Below are 17,977 nucleotides of genomic sequence, written 5' to 3'. Positions count from 1 at the left end.
GAATAGTCTGATATAGATATTATGACCCCCATAGATGAGGAAACAGGCTTAGGAAAGGAAAGTGATTTGCCTAAAGTCACAGAGAAATTAAGTAGCAGAGATGGATGAATGGATGGATGGATGGATGGATGGTTGGATGGATGGATTGTTGGCTGGATGGATGGGTGGATGGATGGATGGATGGATGGATGGATGGGTTGATGGCTGGGTGGATGGATGGGTTGGTGGGTGGGTGGATGGATGGATGGATGGTTGGCTGGATGGGTGGATGGATGGATGGATGGATGGGTGGGTTTGTAGTTGGCAGATAGATGGATGGATAATTAGGGGGAAGATCTGATTGAGTTTTAACAAATGAGTGAATGAATGAATGAACTGACTCTAGAGGTGGAATGCTTTTAAAATCCCATAGCTGTTCTTGAGATAGAGACAAACTTTTATTTGTCTGTCTCTGCAGAACCTCGTTCAAGGCCTGCCTATAGTGTGTGTTCACTAAATAGTTATTAGATGAATGGCCAAGTTCATCCACTGTGACCCTCTCCCTCTGGCCTCCTCAGCCCCCTCGGCACCCCCACACCCAGGCTTTCCCCGGTGGCCACTCCCTGTGTGACCGGACCCTACCTGTCCCTGAGCCCCTGCCCACTCTGCCCCCACAGATGTCCTGCCGGCACAAGTTCTGGCTGTTCCAGGTCCTGGAGGCAGCCATCGAAGCCAGCGACTCCCTGGAGGAGGCCTGGGAGAAGACGTTCATGAAGCTGGCCCTGGAGAACATGACTAAGTCCACGGTAAGCCTCCCATGCCAGCAGATAGGCCACTTCTGGGAATGCAAGCTGCTGCCCCCGGCCCCCAAATAATAATGGAGATGTCCCGCCCTGTGGTTGACCAAGTGATTTCTGTCCATTTTCATTTTCTTACCACCAGTCCCTTCAGAGGGACAAACTCAGGCACCCATTTTACAGTTGAGAAAAGTGAGATTCAGAGAGCTCATGGCCTGAGTCTAAGGGCCCATAAGTGGAAGAACCAAATGTCAGCTGCCCCTTAGCACCCCTTCCTGACAGCCCCCGCCCTGGGGTGGGCTCTGGGACCACCCCTCCACCACCGGTTTCACGATTCCCATGGCTGCCGCCCCCCCACCAACCTCTGGGAGGCCTCCTGCAAGGAGGCCTACCCGTACTCCAGGCGTAACACAGCCTCCACGACCACCTCCTGAGTCCTGCCTGGTGGACACTTCCGGGTTTGGTTCTGAACCGCGCCTACCCCAGGATGTTGCCCAGGGACCTGGCCCAGGCCTGCCCACCGCCTCGGCTGGCTTCGACTCCAGAGACTTGTGGGCCGGTGGCCCTCAGACAGACCAGCCCAGGGTTGCCCACAGTGGCCTAGTCAGCAAATTAGTGACTAGTCACCAAGGCCCATCACCACGTTCCAAGCCTCGGCACTCCACGGGGCGGGAAAAGGTATAATTGAACACTCCCACCAGGTATTTATGACCCCCGTTTACGGAAGGAGGGACCGAGGCTCAGGCGGTAATATAAGAGATGCTAAATGGCCGTCTCCATGCTCCCAACAAAGAAGTCTTCCTTCCTGGTGTGGGTAGCAGACAGAGGCAGGGAACGAAGTCCAAAGCCACTGTATTCTCTTCCCAAAAGAATTTTAATTCTAAATTCGGACTCTAAATTCTTTATTAAATTTTTTCAATGTTTATTCATTTTTGAGAGAGAGACAGAGAGAGACAGAGAGAGACAGAGTGCGAGTGGGGGAGGGGCAGAGAGCGAGGGAGACACAGAATCAGAAGAAGGCTCCAGGCTCCGAGCTGTCAGCACAGAGCCCCACGCAGGGCTCGAACTCACAAACCGCAAGATCATGACCTGAGCCGAAGCCGGACACTTAACCCACTGAGCCCAGGGGTCCCTGTGATTTCTTTTTAACCTGAGTTGTCGTGTGAAGTGTGTCACCTGTGTATAGTTTACAAACCAGTAATAATAGAGCAGGGGAGGGCAGCGGTGACCCAGGCCGCTGCGGGCTTTGGGACACACAGGGCCCACCGGTGTCTGGGTGGTGGCCTGACCCAGCCTCCCTGGGGGTGGACAAGAGCGCCTCTGAGGCAGGTCCGCAGCAGGACCCTTCGGCACTTCCTGCTTCTACACACACCGCGGCCCACCGCCAGCTCTCCAGCGCGGGCCAGTGCGGGCCCCCCTGTAGGTGCCAGGACGTGGTCCGGGACTCACAGAGGAGCACAGGCACATCGTCCCCCGGGTCCCGGCCGGCCGAGCACGTCTGGGCGTCCAAAGCCTGGTCTGGGACCCCCGCAGCCCATCCCCACCGGGGACGGTGTCTCCGGTCCCCCAAGCCTTCCTCCTTCCTGGCTTGATCTCTTGCTTTGGGACCCACATCCACCGGCAGCTTCTTGAGAAAGTGTGCATTTGGGAAGTGCAGTGTTGAGACCACGCGTTTCTGGAAATCTCTGCCTTCTGTTTCGCCCTGGACTCTGCACTGGAGACCGTGGACAGAAACATCTGAAATGAAGTCAGGAAGGCCAGGGTGGAGACAGTGGCCGCCAGGGAGGTTGGTCTGACGCACGTGTTCACCTGGATCGGCTTAGACTTCAGGCCGCGTTGACCACAAACGGCCACACCGTGTTGCGTTTTTCCCAGAATGAGGCTGATACTGCTGAGCTCCTACCCGGCGACCGGCACAGCGACCTATCCTGTGTAGACCAACGTTATTTCTCCTACACCAATCACACTTCTTCCAAAACCCCTGCGGGGTTTGGCCTCGTAAGCTCTTTCCTCCAGCTCCAGGCACATCTCGGTTTCCTCCTGAACCTGTGTCTCCCGGACTGGAATTCCTAAAGGCCCCAAATAAACTGCTGGTTTGCTCTGCCGCTCAGTTCCTTCCTGCTCGACAAGGTCATTGTCATGCTGGCAGTGGTGCCCTGTGGTCCCCCCACTGCCTCTGGTGCAACCGTAGAGACTCCAAAGTCATGGTGGACATGAGACCTTTACCTGCACGCAGCCTTCTGCAGAGTCCCCCGTGCGACTGCCCGCCCCGCGGTTCCCCAAGGTGCGCCTGGCTCTGGGTCTCTCCGTGGCCACTGTGCGCTCTGGCCCCGCCCCCCACGGTCTGGCTGGCTGTTTGGGACCTTTGCTTCTGGAAAAGTTCTCACTTATTTCACTGACAGTATCGTCCGTCCCCCGCGTTGCTCTGCCCAAGGCTTCAGGGACGCACAGGTGCGGGGTGCTCAGTCCTCCCTAATACTTTCATCTGGTGTCTCTTCCACCAGCTCTCTGTCCTCCGTTCAGCTCTCTGAGGACGCGCTGTCTTCCAGACCTTCTGCGGAGTCCCCAGCTCTGCCCCGTGCCTTCGACTGTCCCACGATCTTGATTTGGGGCCCAGAATATTCACTTTCATATCATGCTGTTTTATTGTGGATACAATACCTGCTTTGATCTCTCGGGACATTAAAGAGACAGCTTTGCTGGAAGTTTTCATCTCTCCATTTGGCCTGTGTTTCCTCCCGGTAGCAGTTTTCCGGGTTTCGTCGGGTGTGTGGGGATGGTAATCGTCTCCAGCGTGGCTGTCTGCCCGTGGTTAGCGGTGATAGGAAGCTCTGAAGGCACCGGCGGGTGCCAGGATTTGGGGTCCACTGTAGAGTCAGCAGGGAGCCCACGGCTGCCCGCCACCCGTGCCAGAACCTCTGTGGCTTTCGTCCTGGGCTGCCCAGATTTCCCAGAGAAGACTCCAGCACCGTGCCCGGCCCGGAGGTGTGAGGCCCAGGGGCAGCGCTGTGGAGGGCCCTGGCCTCCCGTCCCAGACCCGTGCCTGCCCCCTCTGGAGACCGAGCCACCCGAGACAAACTCCTCTGGGTGTGCAGCGGGCACAGCATCTGGGCGCCTGACGCCTTCTTGAATCGCCGCACCCTCCCCCAGCACCCTGGTCGCAGAGGTCTGGTACACGTGCCCTGCGGAGTCCCCCCCACCCGTGGGCAGACCTGGCCAGGTGGCACTGGGCTTGCCCGAGGCTGCCTACTCCTCACCGATTACTGTCATTCATTTGCTCTCCAGCTTCCAGACCGTGGCTGCTGTTGAACTTCTTAGAACATCTCCTTGGTGGGGGGGGGGGGGGGGGGGGCCTGGGTGTCTCAGTTGGTGAAGCATCCGACTCTAGATTTCTGAAGCATCCGACTCTAGATTTCGGCTCAAGTCACAAGCTCATAGTTCATGGGCTCGAGCCCCGCGTCGGGCTCTGGGCTGATGGCCTAGAGCCTGCTTGGGATTCTGTGTCTCTGCCCCTCCTCCACTCGACCTCATGCACTCTGTCTCTCTCAAAACAAATAAGTAAACTTTAAAAACAGCTCCTAAATGTGGCTTAGTCGAGGTGTTTTTTTGAAAGGGCAAAAGCAGTTTCAATCCACCCTCTTAATGAGAAGCCCTCATACCCACACTTTGAGTAAATTATAAACGAAGAATGGTCTCACATGATGATTGAAACAGCATCGCAGGGCACACAGGGAGGGACCCGAGACCTCCTCGCTTTCAGACGCCACCAGACGCAGGGCAGACCCCTGGCCTCCACCCGGCGGTGGTCCTGTGACAGCACCTCCCGTCTCACACCGGCAGCCATGGACAGCACCTGATGGTTCCCACTAAACCTCGGAGAAAAGAGGAACCCAGATTAGAGCAGCATCAAAAGACATACCAAAATTTTGTTGAGAAAAGCCCCAGGTGTGGCGACACAGAGCGGGCTCCCCTGTGCCCGAGGCCACCGCCCCACTAGCCGGGGGTAGGTAGGCAGGACCACCAGCTGGGCCTCTTCCCGAGCGGCTGACCCCGAGCCCTCAGGCCCGAGAGGCAGAAACCATGGCTCGGAATTCACCTGGATGGGTCATCAACGGAGGTGACATTGTCCGGAGGGGACAGTTGACTGGAGCCTGCAGGACCCATGCCCCACATGGGGGCCTCGGGGCCCGCTCTAAAACGGACTAGATCTGGATGGACAAGGTGGGCGGGAGCGGTGCTCCAGGCTCAGAAGCAGGAAGCACAGGGGCTTCTGGAACTATCCCAGGACCAGGGGTGCTGAGGGTCCCGGGAAGCTCAGCCCCGGGACAGAAGCTCAACTGGCATATGCTGGGCCACCTTGGTCTGTTTTCTATCCGAAATGTGGGCTGCCCACAGCGGCCCTGCCGACCAAACCAGACCTCATGCGTGAAAAGCCAAAGCTTTGTCCAAGTGCCCACTCCTCCTTCTCGCCCCCCGCCCTCCAGGAGCTGGAAGAGGTGTACCAGGACGCGGCCAGCAACGTGCTGCTGGCCATCTGTAGGCACTCGTGGCAGGTGGTGGCCCAGCACCTGGAGACCGAGGTCCTGACAGGCGTCTTCCCGCACCGCAGTCTGCTCTACGTGATGGGCATCCTGACCTCTAACGGTATGTCCTGCCCTAGAGGCCTGAGGCACCCCCAGCCTCACCTTGGCCACCTTCTGCCCCCAGGCCCCGAGGGTGGCGTCACAGAGAAGGATCCAGAAGGGGGCTTGGCAACACAGTTGACCTGCGGGGCACACGTAGGGCCAGGCATCGGCCGCGCAACGTGTCTGTGGCAGAGGAACGGGATGTGGCCCCGCCCCCCCCACAGCCCCCTCCCCATGGCCAGCCAGGGCCGCATCAAGGCCCCCAGGAAAGGAGACCACCAGCCCGCCAGCTGGTCCCCATTGGCCTGTGGTCCTGCTGTCAGCATTTCTACAATGGCCTGGACAGAAGCAGGACAGGGCAAGGAGGCTCCAGGAGGTGGCCCAGGATGAGCGTGAGGCCAGCACTGCCATAGGGTCCTGGTCCTCTGTCACCACAACAGGCGGGCGCCCCTGCTCACCAGCAGAAGAGGAACCAAGCTCACAGAGGCAGTGTGGTGGGCCCGAAGGCCCCGAACAGCATGTCACAGGCCTGTGATGTCCAGGTCCCAGGGCTTCAACAGCAGCCACTGGCTCTGAGTTGTGGGAAGGGTCGCCCTGGACAGTGGGGTCTCGGAGGACCCTGGGGGAGGCCCTATAGGGAAGGGTCTTGCCAGGAGAGAGTTTAGCATAATGCAAAGCAACCAACTGAGCACCTGCCCTGTGCCAGGCTCCCTGCCCTCAGGAGCTCACAGCCCCCAGAGGGAGGCAAACACCAGCTGTCACTGAGGCACGCTCGTCCACTCACAGTGTGAGCGGAGTATGCTGCTGCCCTGAGACCCCCAGGCCACCCCCAAGGCAGCCCTCCCTCCGAGGTTGAGTTTCCAAAGTTCCATAAAAGCTTTCCGTTCTCACAACGCACCCCTCTCCGGGCTTTATTTTCCCACCCTTGAGGGGATTCTGGCACATTCCAAATGGCCACGCCTGGAGGGAACCCTCCATTCACCACTGGTGAGCCGGGGGCCCTAAGAGGCAACACGGCCGACCTGAGGACACAAGGCCAGGGTGGCAGGGCCACAAGTCCAGCCCAGCTCTCCAGACCCTGCACCCAGTTCACTGCCCTCCACGAAGCCAGGACTAGCAGAGGCAGGACAATGTCACCCTGGCTCAGTCCAGTATCTGAGGGATGGGGGAGAAGGAGCCCGAGATCCAGCCCCTGCGTGGACGTCAGACGTGGCCTCCAGCGACGTGGCCCTTCTCTCCCGCAGAGTCAATCTTCCAGAAGGGAGAGAAGGCATGCTGGGAAAAGCAGCTGGCCCAGGTAGGGGGGAGCCCGGCCGCCGGGGCCTTCCAAGGGACGCTGGGGGCAGCAGGGGAGCAGGGCATCTGCTCTCCCTGGGAGGTGGGTGGGGGGTAGGGAGGAACCCCACTGTCACAGATGAGCAAACAGGCTTAGAGGGGACTACAGGATGTAATGCACAGTGCCCGGTACGCGGGCCGCCCTTGTTCGGTGTAGTTAATAGTTTCCGTTAGTGGTAACAGTAGCAGCTAATGATTAATAGAGAAGTAAGACAGAAAATCACTAAGGATAGAGAAGCCTTGAACGACATAATTAACCAAATTGATCTAATTGACATTTCTTTCAAACATAAATAGAACATTCACCAAGATAGCTCGTTCGCTGGGCCCTATATCAAGTTTCGATAAATTTAAAGGGACTGAAATAAAACAGAGTACATTCTCTGACCAGAATGTAAATCAGAGATCAATAGCAAAGATGTATCTGGAAAAAAATCCCAAATATTTGGAAAGGAGACAACACATTTCTAAGGAACCCATGGGTCAGAGAAGAAGTCACGAGAGAAAGTAGAAAAGATTTTGAACGCAATGATCATAAAACACAACGTGTGAAAATTTGTGGGGTTCAACAGAAAGCAACCTCAGAAGGAAATTCGTGTTTTTAATGCTTATGTAAGAAAAGAAAGGTATAAAGTCTGTTATCTAAAAAGCTATCGGGATGCCTGGGTGGCTCAGTAGTTTAGGCGTCCGACTCTTGATTTCTGCTCACATCATGATCTCGCCGTTTGTGAAATCAAGCCCCATCGTAGGGCTCTGCGCTGATGGCGTGGAGCCTCCTTGGGATTCCCTCTCTCCCTCTCTCTCTCTCTGCCCCTTTCCAGCTGTGTGCACTCTCTCTCTCTCAAAATAAGTACACTGAAAAAAATTAATGAATGAAAATGAAAATGAAAACTAAAAAGCTATCCAAAAAAAGGACCAATGAGATCTAAAGTAAGGAGAAGGAAAGAAATAATAAAATCTAGAGTACAAGTCAAAGAAATTTCTTAAAGGGACGCAAAGAAAACCCATTTGTTTGCACAACATCCCCAAACATGGACGACCCTGTAGGCGCACCGGCTGCGAGCATGAGAATTACCAGTCTGTCCTTCCGGCAACTGGCCCACTCGGATGATGGCCCAGGGTGGGTGGATTTCGCTTGGGGGAGGCTCCCCCTCCTGAGCAGCTCAGCGGCCAGGAACAGCATTTCCAGCTTGAAAATGGCCTTTTCTGACGAATGGATACAGAAGATGTGGTTTATATATATGATGGAATACTACTTGGCCATGAGAAAGAAGGAAATCCTGCCATTTGCAGCAACGTGGATGGACCTGGAAGGTATTATGCTGAGTGAAATAAGTCAGGCAGAGAAAGACAGATACCATAGGTTTTCACTCATTCGTGGATCTCGAGAAACTTAACAGAAGACCATGGAGGAGGGGAAGGGAAAAAAGAAAAAGTTACAGAGAGGGAGGGAGGCAAACCACAAGAGCCTCACGGATACTGAGAACAAACTGAGGGTGGATGGGGAGGAGGGAGAGGGGAAAGCGGGGGATGGGCATCGAGGAGGGCGCTTGTTGGGATGAGCACTGGGTGTTGTATGTAAGTGATGAATCATGGGAATCTACCCCCAAAACCAACTGTACACACTGCATGTTAGCCAACTTGACAATAAATTATATTTAAAAAAAAAAAAGAGGGGCACCTGGGTGGCTCAGTCGGTTCAGCGTCTGACTTTGGCTCAGGTCATGATCTCACGGTTTGTGGGTTCGAGCCCCGCGTCGGGCTCTGTGCTGACGGCTCGGAGCCTGGAGCCTGCTTGGGATTCTGTGTCTCCCTCTCTCTCTGCCTCTCTCTCTCTCAGAAATAAATAAACATTAAAAAAAATTTTTTTTAAAGAAAGAAAACATCCCGCAACATGGCGGGATGAACAGCGGTCTGCAAATAAACGTCATGTCCTGGCATTCGATCTGCTCAGGCTTCTACTCACTTGCCCCAGCGAGAGGCTGTGGGCCGTTGGGGCGGCAGGGGCGCCTGAACCAGGCTGTAAGCAACAGGCCGGTGTTCCCCACCACGTTGTGTGTGAGCATCCCCGGGACTTGGTTGTCTCCTTCTGGCACAAACCGGGGAAAGGTTTGAATAGTTCTATGGGCCTGAGGCGGGTCATTCCTGGGGGGGGGGGGGGTGCCTGTTTAAGTTCTCTAAAGCCTGCTTGTGTTTACCACCCCCCCCCCCAAGGAATGGGCCCAGGGACTGGCATTTTAGTAAGTTCAGAGAGTGGGAAAGCTGATGGAGAAACATTAGGAGCCCGTGGTCTGCGACAGGCAGCGGGCCTCGACAAACACAAGGCTGTGGCTTCGTCCTGTGCCTACAGGAAATGCTCTGATCAGTTTCATCCTTTCTGGGGACAGCTGGGTTCCGTCAGCGCTTGGATCATGACCTAGGTCAGGAGCCGCGTCTAGAGAGCGTTGCGATTTCTCTCTAGGGGCTTTATGTCCCTCAAGCAAATACAAGGAATCCTTCACGAACATCTGGTTGGGAGCTGAACACGGCAAGGCGTTCTCTCCTCTTTGTAGAGGCTCCGTCTCCCGGGCACCTGGGGTGAATCACTCTCCACGGGGCCCTCGGGAGAAATAAGAAGGGGCCTCACGGAACTGTCCAGGTATGTTGTTGCCTGACATCGGCTGCCGGGGTCCACAGCGATGCTGGAGAAGCTGAGCCAAATCCACCATTTTGAATAGCGAACCCCTGTGAGTCCGCTGTCCGGGTTTGGAACAACTGGGAAACGGGGAACTGTCTCGTTAGTGGCCCTCAATCCTGGACAAATCACCACTGTGTCCATTAGGTTTCTGGGCGGGCGGGCAAGATCTCCTGTCCCAGGGCTGGGGCGGGACGATTAGCCCCTGGGCGACCAGGGGTCCCTGCCGTCGGTGCGAGGCCTCGTACAGCCTCGGGTTTCATGGGGGTTGAGGCAATTTGGGAAGAAGTGTAGTTATGTCTGTTGGAATCTTTTTTTTTTTTAACATTTATGTATTTTTTGAGAGACAAAGAAAGAGCAGGAGCAGGGGAGGGGCAGAGAGGGAGGGAGACACAGAACCCGACGCGGGCTCCAGGCTCCGAGCCGTCAGCACAGAGCCCGACGCGGGGCTCGAACCCACAGACCGCGAGATCATGACCTGAGCCGAAGCCGGACGCCCAGTCGGACGCCTAACCGACTGAGCCACCCAGGCGCCCCATGTCTGTTTGGATCTTGACGGACTCTGTCCTTTTTCACTCTCCCTGTGTCAGTCTGAGAGGCGGCCCACAGGCTTGCAGGCACCTCAGTTAAATTAAGGGACTTTTGTTGCAGCTTGTCCTCTTGTATGTCAAGGACAGACTGTAAAGAACATAAAAGGTTCGGGTGGGTCGGGAAATTCCAAGGCGAGGTCTCCAGCGGAGGCAAAACGTGTGAGCTGGCCCTTTGCATTTAGAAAGGAGGTCTCGGTGGACAGGTTGTCAGGGCCTGGGTCACACAACAAAAGAGAGCGTTTTCCAGGGAAAGGCCCCTGGCTGAGACAGAAACTCCCTCTAAACTGGATCAGATGCCCTCACTGTGGAAACCTTCCTCCGAGGGATTTGCTGTCCTGGGGGAGCGGGGTTTAAGGAGAGACTGTAGCTCTCGCACGTCCCCGAATTTGGCAAGGCTTCCCACTAATTTAATTCTAGGCTCTCTCTCGGCTGCTGGAGGGGGTTGCTGAGATCAGAGAACCCTGCCATCCCCGTCGGCCCTGGGAGGCCCACGGGGGGCCCCGGCTCGGGGGTGGGCACGGGGACCTGAGAGGCGGTGTGGGCGAGTCCCGTGGGGCCTGCGGGGACAGCAGAGACATCAATCCCTGGGGCAGCGCCTCGGGGTGCCCGGGAGGCCCAGGTGCCGCCCCAGGCCCCTGACCTTGAGGCCACTGCAGCCCTCAGGCCAACAGCTTGGCGGACCTTTGTTTACGGTAAAGTCCCCAGCTCTGGTCTTGAGTTCAGTCAGGCAGGGGGCCTCCCGTCCGATTTTCTGCCTTTTTATCAACGCTCTAATCTCAGGAGATAATCCACCTACAGATGGAAAAGCTGGAACACGCTGGGTGCCCTCCGTTATTGTCTGGAACCCAGGATGCTGCAGGAAGATCCCTTCCAGACAGACTTCAGAGTCTGCCACAGATCGGTCTTTCGTTTGCACGTTTGAGTAACAGACCAGCGAGTGCGGCCGGGCGGGCTCTGGGCACCGCTTGGGAGCGGTCGTCGCTTCTTTTGTGGCCCATGAGGGGACCATGTCGAAGACTGAGGCTCTGAAATAGCATCCTCGGATGACACCCTCCTGCCTCTGTTTCCGCTTCCGGGCCCCCCGGGCCCACCAGCAGGTGCACACGCTGACGTGGACCTGGCAGCCTGGGTCATAGCCCGTGGTAAGGACAGTAAATTCTTCAGAAGGCTTCTGGGGACCCTCTCTGGGCTTGGAAGTTTCTTTAACTATTGCCCTTAGTTTGGCCTTTGACCAAAGAGGAAAAGACTCTGAGAGAGACTCCTGGACCTCCAGCGGGTTTATTTCAAAAGGTAACTGTGTCTGCAGGGTCCACAAAGCATGAGGACTCGGGTCAGGGAGGAAGGAGCCAGCAGGAGGGGTCGCGTCAGGCTCCCTGCCTTTTGTTTTGGGCACCTGTCTTTCATTTGTCATCAGCTTTCGGTAATGAACCTTTGAATGGAGCTTTTCTGGAATCGTGAAGCCTTTCGGAAGCTTCTGCATCATAATTAAACTAAGTATTCCATTCTGTTCGTGTCATCTTGGGCAACCTTGTTTCCAAATCCACTTCTGAAATAAACAATCCTAGTTTGAACATTCTCCGTAATGGCCGTTGGAATTTTAGGTTGTTTTTACTAAGATTTTGCCGTTTTGGGAGATATTTATAGCTCTGGGACCGTAGTTCTTAGACGTAAAATAAGCAGGTATGACAGAAGATAGCACACTTGAGTTTTCGGGGCTTAAGGAGCTTTTTTTTTTTTTTTTAGCTAAGCCTTTGGGGTTCCTCAGAGCCAAGTAATACCCAAGAGGGATGTGCTGCTAGGTTGGGGACTGTGCATGTTTTACAGCACAGCTCATTGTACGGAAATTTTCTTGAGGTTGGCAGGTGACCTGGAGTCAACCTGACCCGTTCTGTGACCAACTTGTCCTAACACCGTGACGGGCGCTCTACCAGTTTTTAAGGATCCGACCAGACCCACCAATTTTTGTGGCTCTTTGGGTCCCAAGGTCCCCATTAGCAATAGCCTTTATCTATAAAACAAGACACACAACAGGGCACCTAGGGGGCTCAGTTGGTTAAGCCTCTGACTTCGGTTCAGGCCATGATCTCACGGTTCGTGAGTTCGAGCCCCACGTCGGGCTCTGTGCTGACAGCTCAGAGCCTGGAGCCTGCTTCGGATTCTGTGTCTCCCTCTCTCTCTGCCCTTCTCCCACTCGCACTCTGTCTGTCCGTCTCTCTCTCTCTCAAAATAAAAACTGAAAAAATTTTTAAAAAATAAAAAAGCAAGACACACAGCATGTGCAGATTAATACAACAGCAGATTCCCAACCCGGAACGGGGGACGAGGGAACGCACTGATCCAGCAGACCCCAAAAGTGAGGTCAGGGGACAGGACTGGGCTTTCGGACGAAAGGGAAGTGTAGCTAGGACGACAGTGAGACCGGAGCTCGCCGCAGAGGGCAGAGCTCAGGGCCCGTGTGGACCAGCCCACGACCCTCGAGATCCTCTACCCCAAACAGCTGCAGACCGGAGACAGCAGTGCTCTGCGCCAGGCAGAGCAGGACCCCCAGCAAAGACCTAAAGTCCGTAGGTAAGCGTCCACCTGAAGAGCAAGTGAAAGACACCACAGAGGAGAAACAGAACGATAGAAACACGGCGGAGAGGAGCGAACTTCTGACACGTGAGGCAGACACGTGCTGAGAACACCAGATGCACAGAAGTACGAGGTACGCACTGCGCGAATCCCATCCTATGAAACTCCAGAAGAGGCAAAAACAATCTACGGTGATAGAAATCAAAGCAGTTTTGTAGTGATGGAGATTGACTAGGAAGGACCGTGAGCGAGCTCGCCGGGGGGGCGGAATGTGTTCTCGCTCTTGGTGGGCTGACAGGAGCACTGGTCGGCACATCTGTCAGAGTTCATTGTGCCGCTCGGGAAAGATCTATGCCTCACGCTGTGAGTTAAGCCCCCCTCGGTAAACATACTTACAACCCAGACTTATCGATGGCCAACAGACACGTGAAAAGATGCTCGACATCACGCATCGTCGGGGAAATACCAATCGAAGCCGCAATGAGATACCGCCTCACACCTGTCAGAATGGCCAGACTCAAAAAAACCAGAAATATCACATGCTGGCGAGGACGCGGAGCCGAGGGGGTCCTCGCGCACTGTTGGTGGGAAGGCAAACTGGCACGGCCGCTGTGGAAAGCAGCCCGGAGGGTCCTCAAAAAAAAACAAAACTAGAAGTACCAGATGATCCAGTATTTATCCAAAGGAAAAAAGACACTAACCTGAAAATACCTGCACGGCTACATTCGCTGCAGCGTTATTTACAACAGGCAAGATACGAAAGCAGCCCCAGTGCTCATCCACAGAAGAATGGATAAAGAAGGGGTCTCTGTACCCAGCGGAGTACTACTCAGCCATGAAAAAGAATGAGGTCCTGCCATTGACAACAACACGGAGGGACCTAGAGAGTATTGTGCTGCGGGAAGGAAGTCAGACAGAGAAAGACAAATACTGTATGATTTCACTCCCGTGTGGCATCTAAGAAAACAAACCAAGTGAACAAAGAAACAACAACCAAACCAGACTCCTAAATGCACACAACTACCAAGAGGTCTGCTGGTGGCCGGAGGAGGGGGGGTGGGGGGCGGGGAAAATAGCCAAAGGGGATGTAGAGGTGCAAACCTCCAGTTATAAAATGAGTAAAGCACAGGGATGAGAAGTACAGCAGAGGGAATACAGTCCGTAATATTGTACCAACGCTGTATGGCGACAGGTGGTGACCACGCACGCCGTGGTGAGTGCCGTGCGATGTATGGAAGTGTCGAATCTCTTCGCTACACACCTGAAACTTACAGGACATCGTGTGTTAATTAAACTTCAATAAAAAAAAACCTTTAAGCCTTGGGGCGCCTGGGTGCCTCAGTCGGTTGAGTGTCCGTCCAACCTCAGGTCAGGTCATGATCTTGCGTTCGTGAGTTCGAGCCCCGCATCGGGCCCTGTGCTGACAGCTCAGAGCCTGGAGCCTGAATCAGATTCTGTCTCCCTCTCTCTCTGCCCCTCCCCCACTCATGCTCTCTCTCTCTCTCGCTCTCTCTCTCTCTCTCAAAAATAAATGGACCTCAAAAAAATTTTTTTTGTTCTTTAAAACTTGACTAATTTTTAACTTTGGAAACAGGTTTGTTCCCCAAACTCAGATATTCCTTTTTTTTTTTTTAAAGTAATGTAGTGCCCACCCTATACATTCTACGAACACACTTAGCAGGGTCTGGGGCAGATGTGGAATCAAATACATTAATATCTCTGCTGCAGACACATACAAAATTCACACTAATTCCCATAAATAGTGTCACATCGGTTTGGATCAGCTTTTACCCCCAAATGAGTTTGCTGCAAAGCCATGAAAAAGTGTTTAATTTTCTGGGGTTTTGAATGTGAATCTCTGATGAGGAGCTGTAGCACTGGCACAGGCAGCACTTGAAGGAAACATGACAATAGGCGGGAACCCAGGGCTTCCAGGTGGCAGACATCTGTCCTGGGGGCAGGGAGGGTGGGGAGCCAGTAGGTCCCGTTACAAACAGGCCAGACTCGGGGCAAAACCCGGGCAGACGAGAGCGGGGAGCAATGTCCATTTCAGGCCATTTCAGGGCCCCCGCCCCGCCTCGCCCCACCCTGCCCTACCCTACGCTACCCAACCCTCCCCAGCATCGCCGGAGAGGGCGCTAAAGGTCCCACCTGCAGGGGGCGCTCTCGGCGGGCTTGCATCCAGCCACGCGGCAGAATGGATACCCTTGTGCTCCAACCAAGGCACCTATGAGTGCTCCTCTAGGATAAATTCCTTGGGGAAATGTACACACGTTTTAAATTTTAATTGATGCCTGCCAAAGGTTTCACCAAAAAAAATAGAGAGAGAGAGAGAGAGAGAGATCCCTCACCTTCCCACTGAAGGACACTTCCTTGCTGACATCCAGCAAGTTTATTTTTTGCCAATCTCATATCATCTTAATTTCCGTTCCTCAGATATTAGCAAGGCTGAGGTGATAGCCTGTCACGTGTGTGTGCTTTCACTATTTCTAAGCGGACCGTTGCCTTTTTCTTAGTAGCTTATGTAGTGCTCGTTATCATCGATATTAACCCTTGGCAAGAGGTTGTAGGAAACAAAAACACAAGCCAACACAATTTACTGCATCTTTCAACCGAATTTATGGTGGTTTTGCTGAACAAACTTCGGAAAACGTTTACCTTCACATCCATCAGTCGTTTTTTCTATAAAGATCTGGAGGCTTGGGATCATATCTAGAAGGGGTACCCCCGCCCCAAAGGACCTGGGGATCAAAATCTCGGACTTGAACTGTGGGATGTGGGAACAACGAAATAAAGAAATCTTGTAGTCGTCATATGTTAGAGCAAAACTTCTAGGACTTTATATTTAGAAGCCACACTCCTTCGTTTCTCTGATCCCACATTCATTCAAAACCATTTTACTGGAGCTTCGACTACATGCCAGGCACAGTTCCAGGTGCCGGGAGACGGCCTGGCACCCACACTCGGGCTGGGCCGCTTTCACCTGACGCTCACTGAGCATCTGTGACGTCTGGGCCCCTGCCCGGTGCCGGGGACATGGGCAGGCTCCTGGTTTCAGCCTCTCCTTGAACACCTCCAGGGAAGGGAATCTCAAGGAAATCAGAGGGCGGGCCCTGGAGACTCAGGAAGAAAGGCAAGAGAATGACGGAGTCAGGGCTCTGAGTGACCAGGGCGGGCCGGGGCTGGTGGAGGCCTCAGCCCCAGCCCACGGGGTGGAGGGAGTGACCACTCCGGCCCTGCCCACTCCTATCTGCTCACAGATGGCGGGAAAGTCCGTCCAGTTCCTGAACATGGACAAGTGGTCCAAGGAGCTGTTGTCGGCACTCACCAAGCCTGACCAGACGCATCAGGAACAGCCCCCGGAGAAGGTGGATCACCCCCTGTGTCCCCCGCCCCCCCCAGGCAGCCCCAGGGACTCTGTCCATAGGATGCCCACCTAAGCAAGGCCGAGGCCCCAGAAGGACACTGAGACCCGAAAGAAACAAAGGGCCAGGGGCCTGTGCAGCCGGATTTGATGTGGCACCGTTAAAACCCGTCAAAACTAGGCAGGGGCATGAGGGTCCTAGAGCAGGGGCGTGAGGACGGCTACAGGAGCCCAGGGAGGCCATCGGGGTGGACAGAGGTGGGTCAGACCCAGGACAAGAAGCCAAACCTCCCCCCAGGCCTTTCTGTTCATCTACTACGGGCTGATCCTTCAAAACGAGGACAATGCCACCACTGTCAGGACACACCTGAGAACCCTCCTGGACACGTCCCACCAGTGGCCCAAGCAGCGGGAGGTGAGGACCCGGCCCCCAGCCTAGCCCACAGCCGCCTGACCCTGACCGCAAGCTTAGCCTGATCCCTGCTCGTACCCTGAGCCCTGGTCAGGCCAAAGACACCTGATCCTTTTCACACCCTGAGTCCTGACCCTGGTCACACCCTGAGCCTACCATAACTTGGGTCCTCTCCTCTGTCACACATCTATTTCCTGGACCCTCCTTCCCTCCTCTGGCCCAGGCTCAGAGCTAGTGGGGGCAGGGGGAGGTTACAGGCCTCCAGAGAGTCACCGCTCCCCCCTGCCTCCCACACCACCCACCCGCCCCCATAAAAGATGCCCTCACAGGGTTGGGCCAGAGCTGCATGTCCTGAAGAGTGGGATGGGGGGGGGGTGGGAAGGGGTCCCTGTGACCTTGGACGAGTCCCCTCCCTTTCTGGGCTTCAATTTCCACACACCCAGGCGAGAGTCCAGGCGTGGTCCTGTGACCGGCACCGGTGACCCTGCTCCCCCGCACCTGTAGGGTATCGCGCTCACCGTCGGGCTGGCCGCAACCCGCCACCTGGACCACGTCTGGGCCGTCCTAGAGCAGTTTGGCCGGAGCACACCCGTTAAATGGAGCCTCCACAGCTTCTGCCTGAAGGTTCTGGCTCTGGGGCGGTTGGGGGCCTCAATGAGGGGCTGGGCATCAGGACCCCCACCCTCTACACGGGTCTGGGCGTCCGAGAGGGTCTCTGGGGATAGTTAGGGGCACAGGCTTTGGACCAAGCCTCCTGGCCTCCAGTGCCACCTGCAGCGTGACCCGAGTGCCTCAGTTTCTCCTCTTGAATAACAATTCCTCCCTTCCCAGCCGTTGGGATGGAAACGTGGCTTTGAAATGTCTGGCACACAGCAGGTGCCCCGGTGACATCTCGCAGTGGCTGTGCTGGCCGCTGTGTTTATTAATGGCCTTTTGACACGTGCCCTGCCTGTAACATGAGACGAGGGCCAGAGGGCGACCTTGTGCCCCTGCTGATGGGCGGCATGCCCCCCCCCCCACCATCCTCGCTGCACCCCTGGTCACTCCTGTGGGCGGAATCAGTGTCTGGGGCTGCATGAGGGAGCTCAGGACAGACGGGGGAAGAGTCACAGGTAGCACAGACAGCCCAGCGGGGGCCGGCCACCTCCTCGGGCCCCACAGCTGGCAGGTGGCAGAGCAGGGATTGGAACCCATATCTCCAGCCCTCAGAGGGGGCCTAGTCATTGACAGGGAATGGAGGCAAGTGGTCCTCAGGTGACATCGGAAGGGTGTCTCAGATGTCCCCCCACACTCTCTGGGCCTCCCTCGGGTCCGAAGGTCCAGAGCTCCATTACCATCTCCCTAGGTTGAGGCATGGCCTGCCGAGCCCCCAGCAGCCCAAAGGGGAAATGGGCCCCCGGCTCTGGGGGAGGGGGCTATGCCAAGGCAGGCAGCGTGAGGGGCTAGGACCCTGGCCAGTTCTGGGAGAGCCGAGTGCCTCGCACACACCTCGGGTGACCCCACAGTCCCGTTCCAACCCCCCAGAGAGACGATTCCACTCTCCTTATTTTCCTCTCACGGTAAACTGAGACTCACAACCCCTCAGAACCCTTGCCCGCAGTACCCGCTAGGGTGCAGAGTACTTCCTGTC

At 55.5% G+C, this 17,977-nt stretch overlaps 1 protein-coding gene across 1 annotated transcript in view; it reads left to right on the top strand.

Annotated features, from left to right (window-relative positions):
- LOC124507491 (maestro heat-like repeat family member 5) overlaps positions 1-17,977 on the top strand; it is a 63,595-nt gene that overhangs the window by 12,801 nt on the left and 32,817 nt on the right. Inside the window, exons 4-9 of the mRNA XM_047073826.1 lie at positions 657-785; positions 5,261-5,420; positions 6,646-6,698; positions 15,832-15,939; positions 16,234-16,350; positions 16,852-16,971. Coding sequence (XP_046929782.1) covers positions 657-785; positions 5,261-5,420; positions 6,646-6,698; positions 15,832-15,939; positions 16,234-16,350; positions 16,852-16,971 — 687 coding nt within the window. The remainder of the gene's footprint in view (positions 1-656; positions 786-5,260; positions 5,421-6,645; positions 6,699-15,831; positions 15,940-16,233; positions 16,351-16,851; positions 16,972-17,977) is intronic.

The sequence above is a fragment of the Lynx rufus genome, unplaced genomic scaffold, assembly GCF_022079265.1.
Source record: "Lynx rufus isolate CCGP_SWC_20201006 ecotype Redwood Valley unplaced genomic scaffold, mLynRuf1.p SCAF_12, whole genome shotgun sequence".
NCBI classification, from domain to species: domain Eukaryota; kingdom Metazoa; phylum Chordata; class Mammalia; order Carnivora; family Felidae; genus Lynx; species Lynx rufus.
This window is presented reverse-complemented; position numbering and strand designations above follow the sequence as displayed.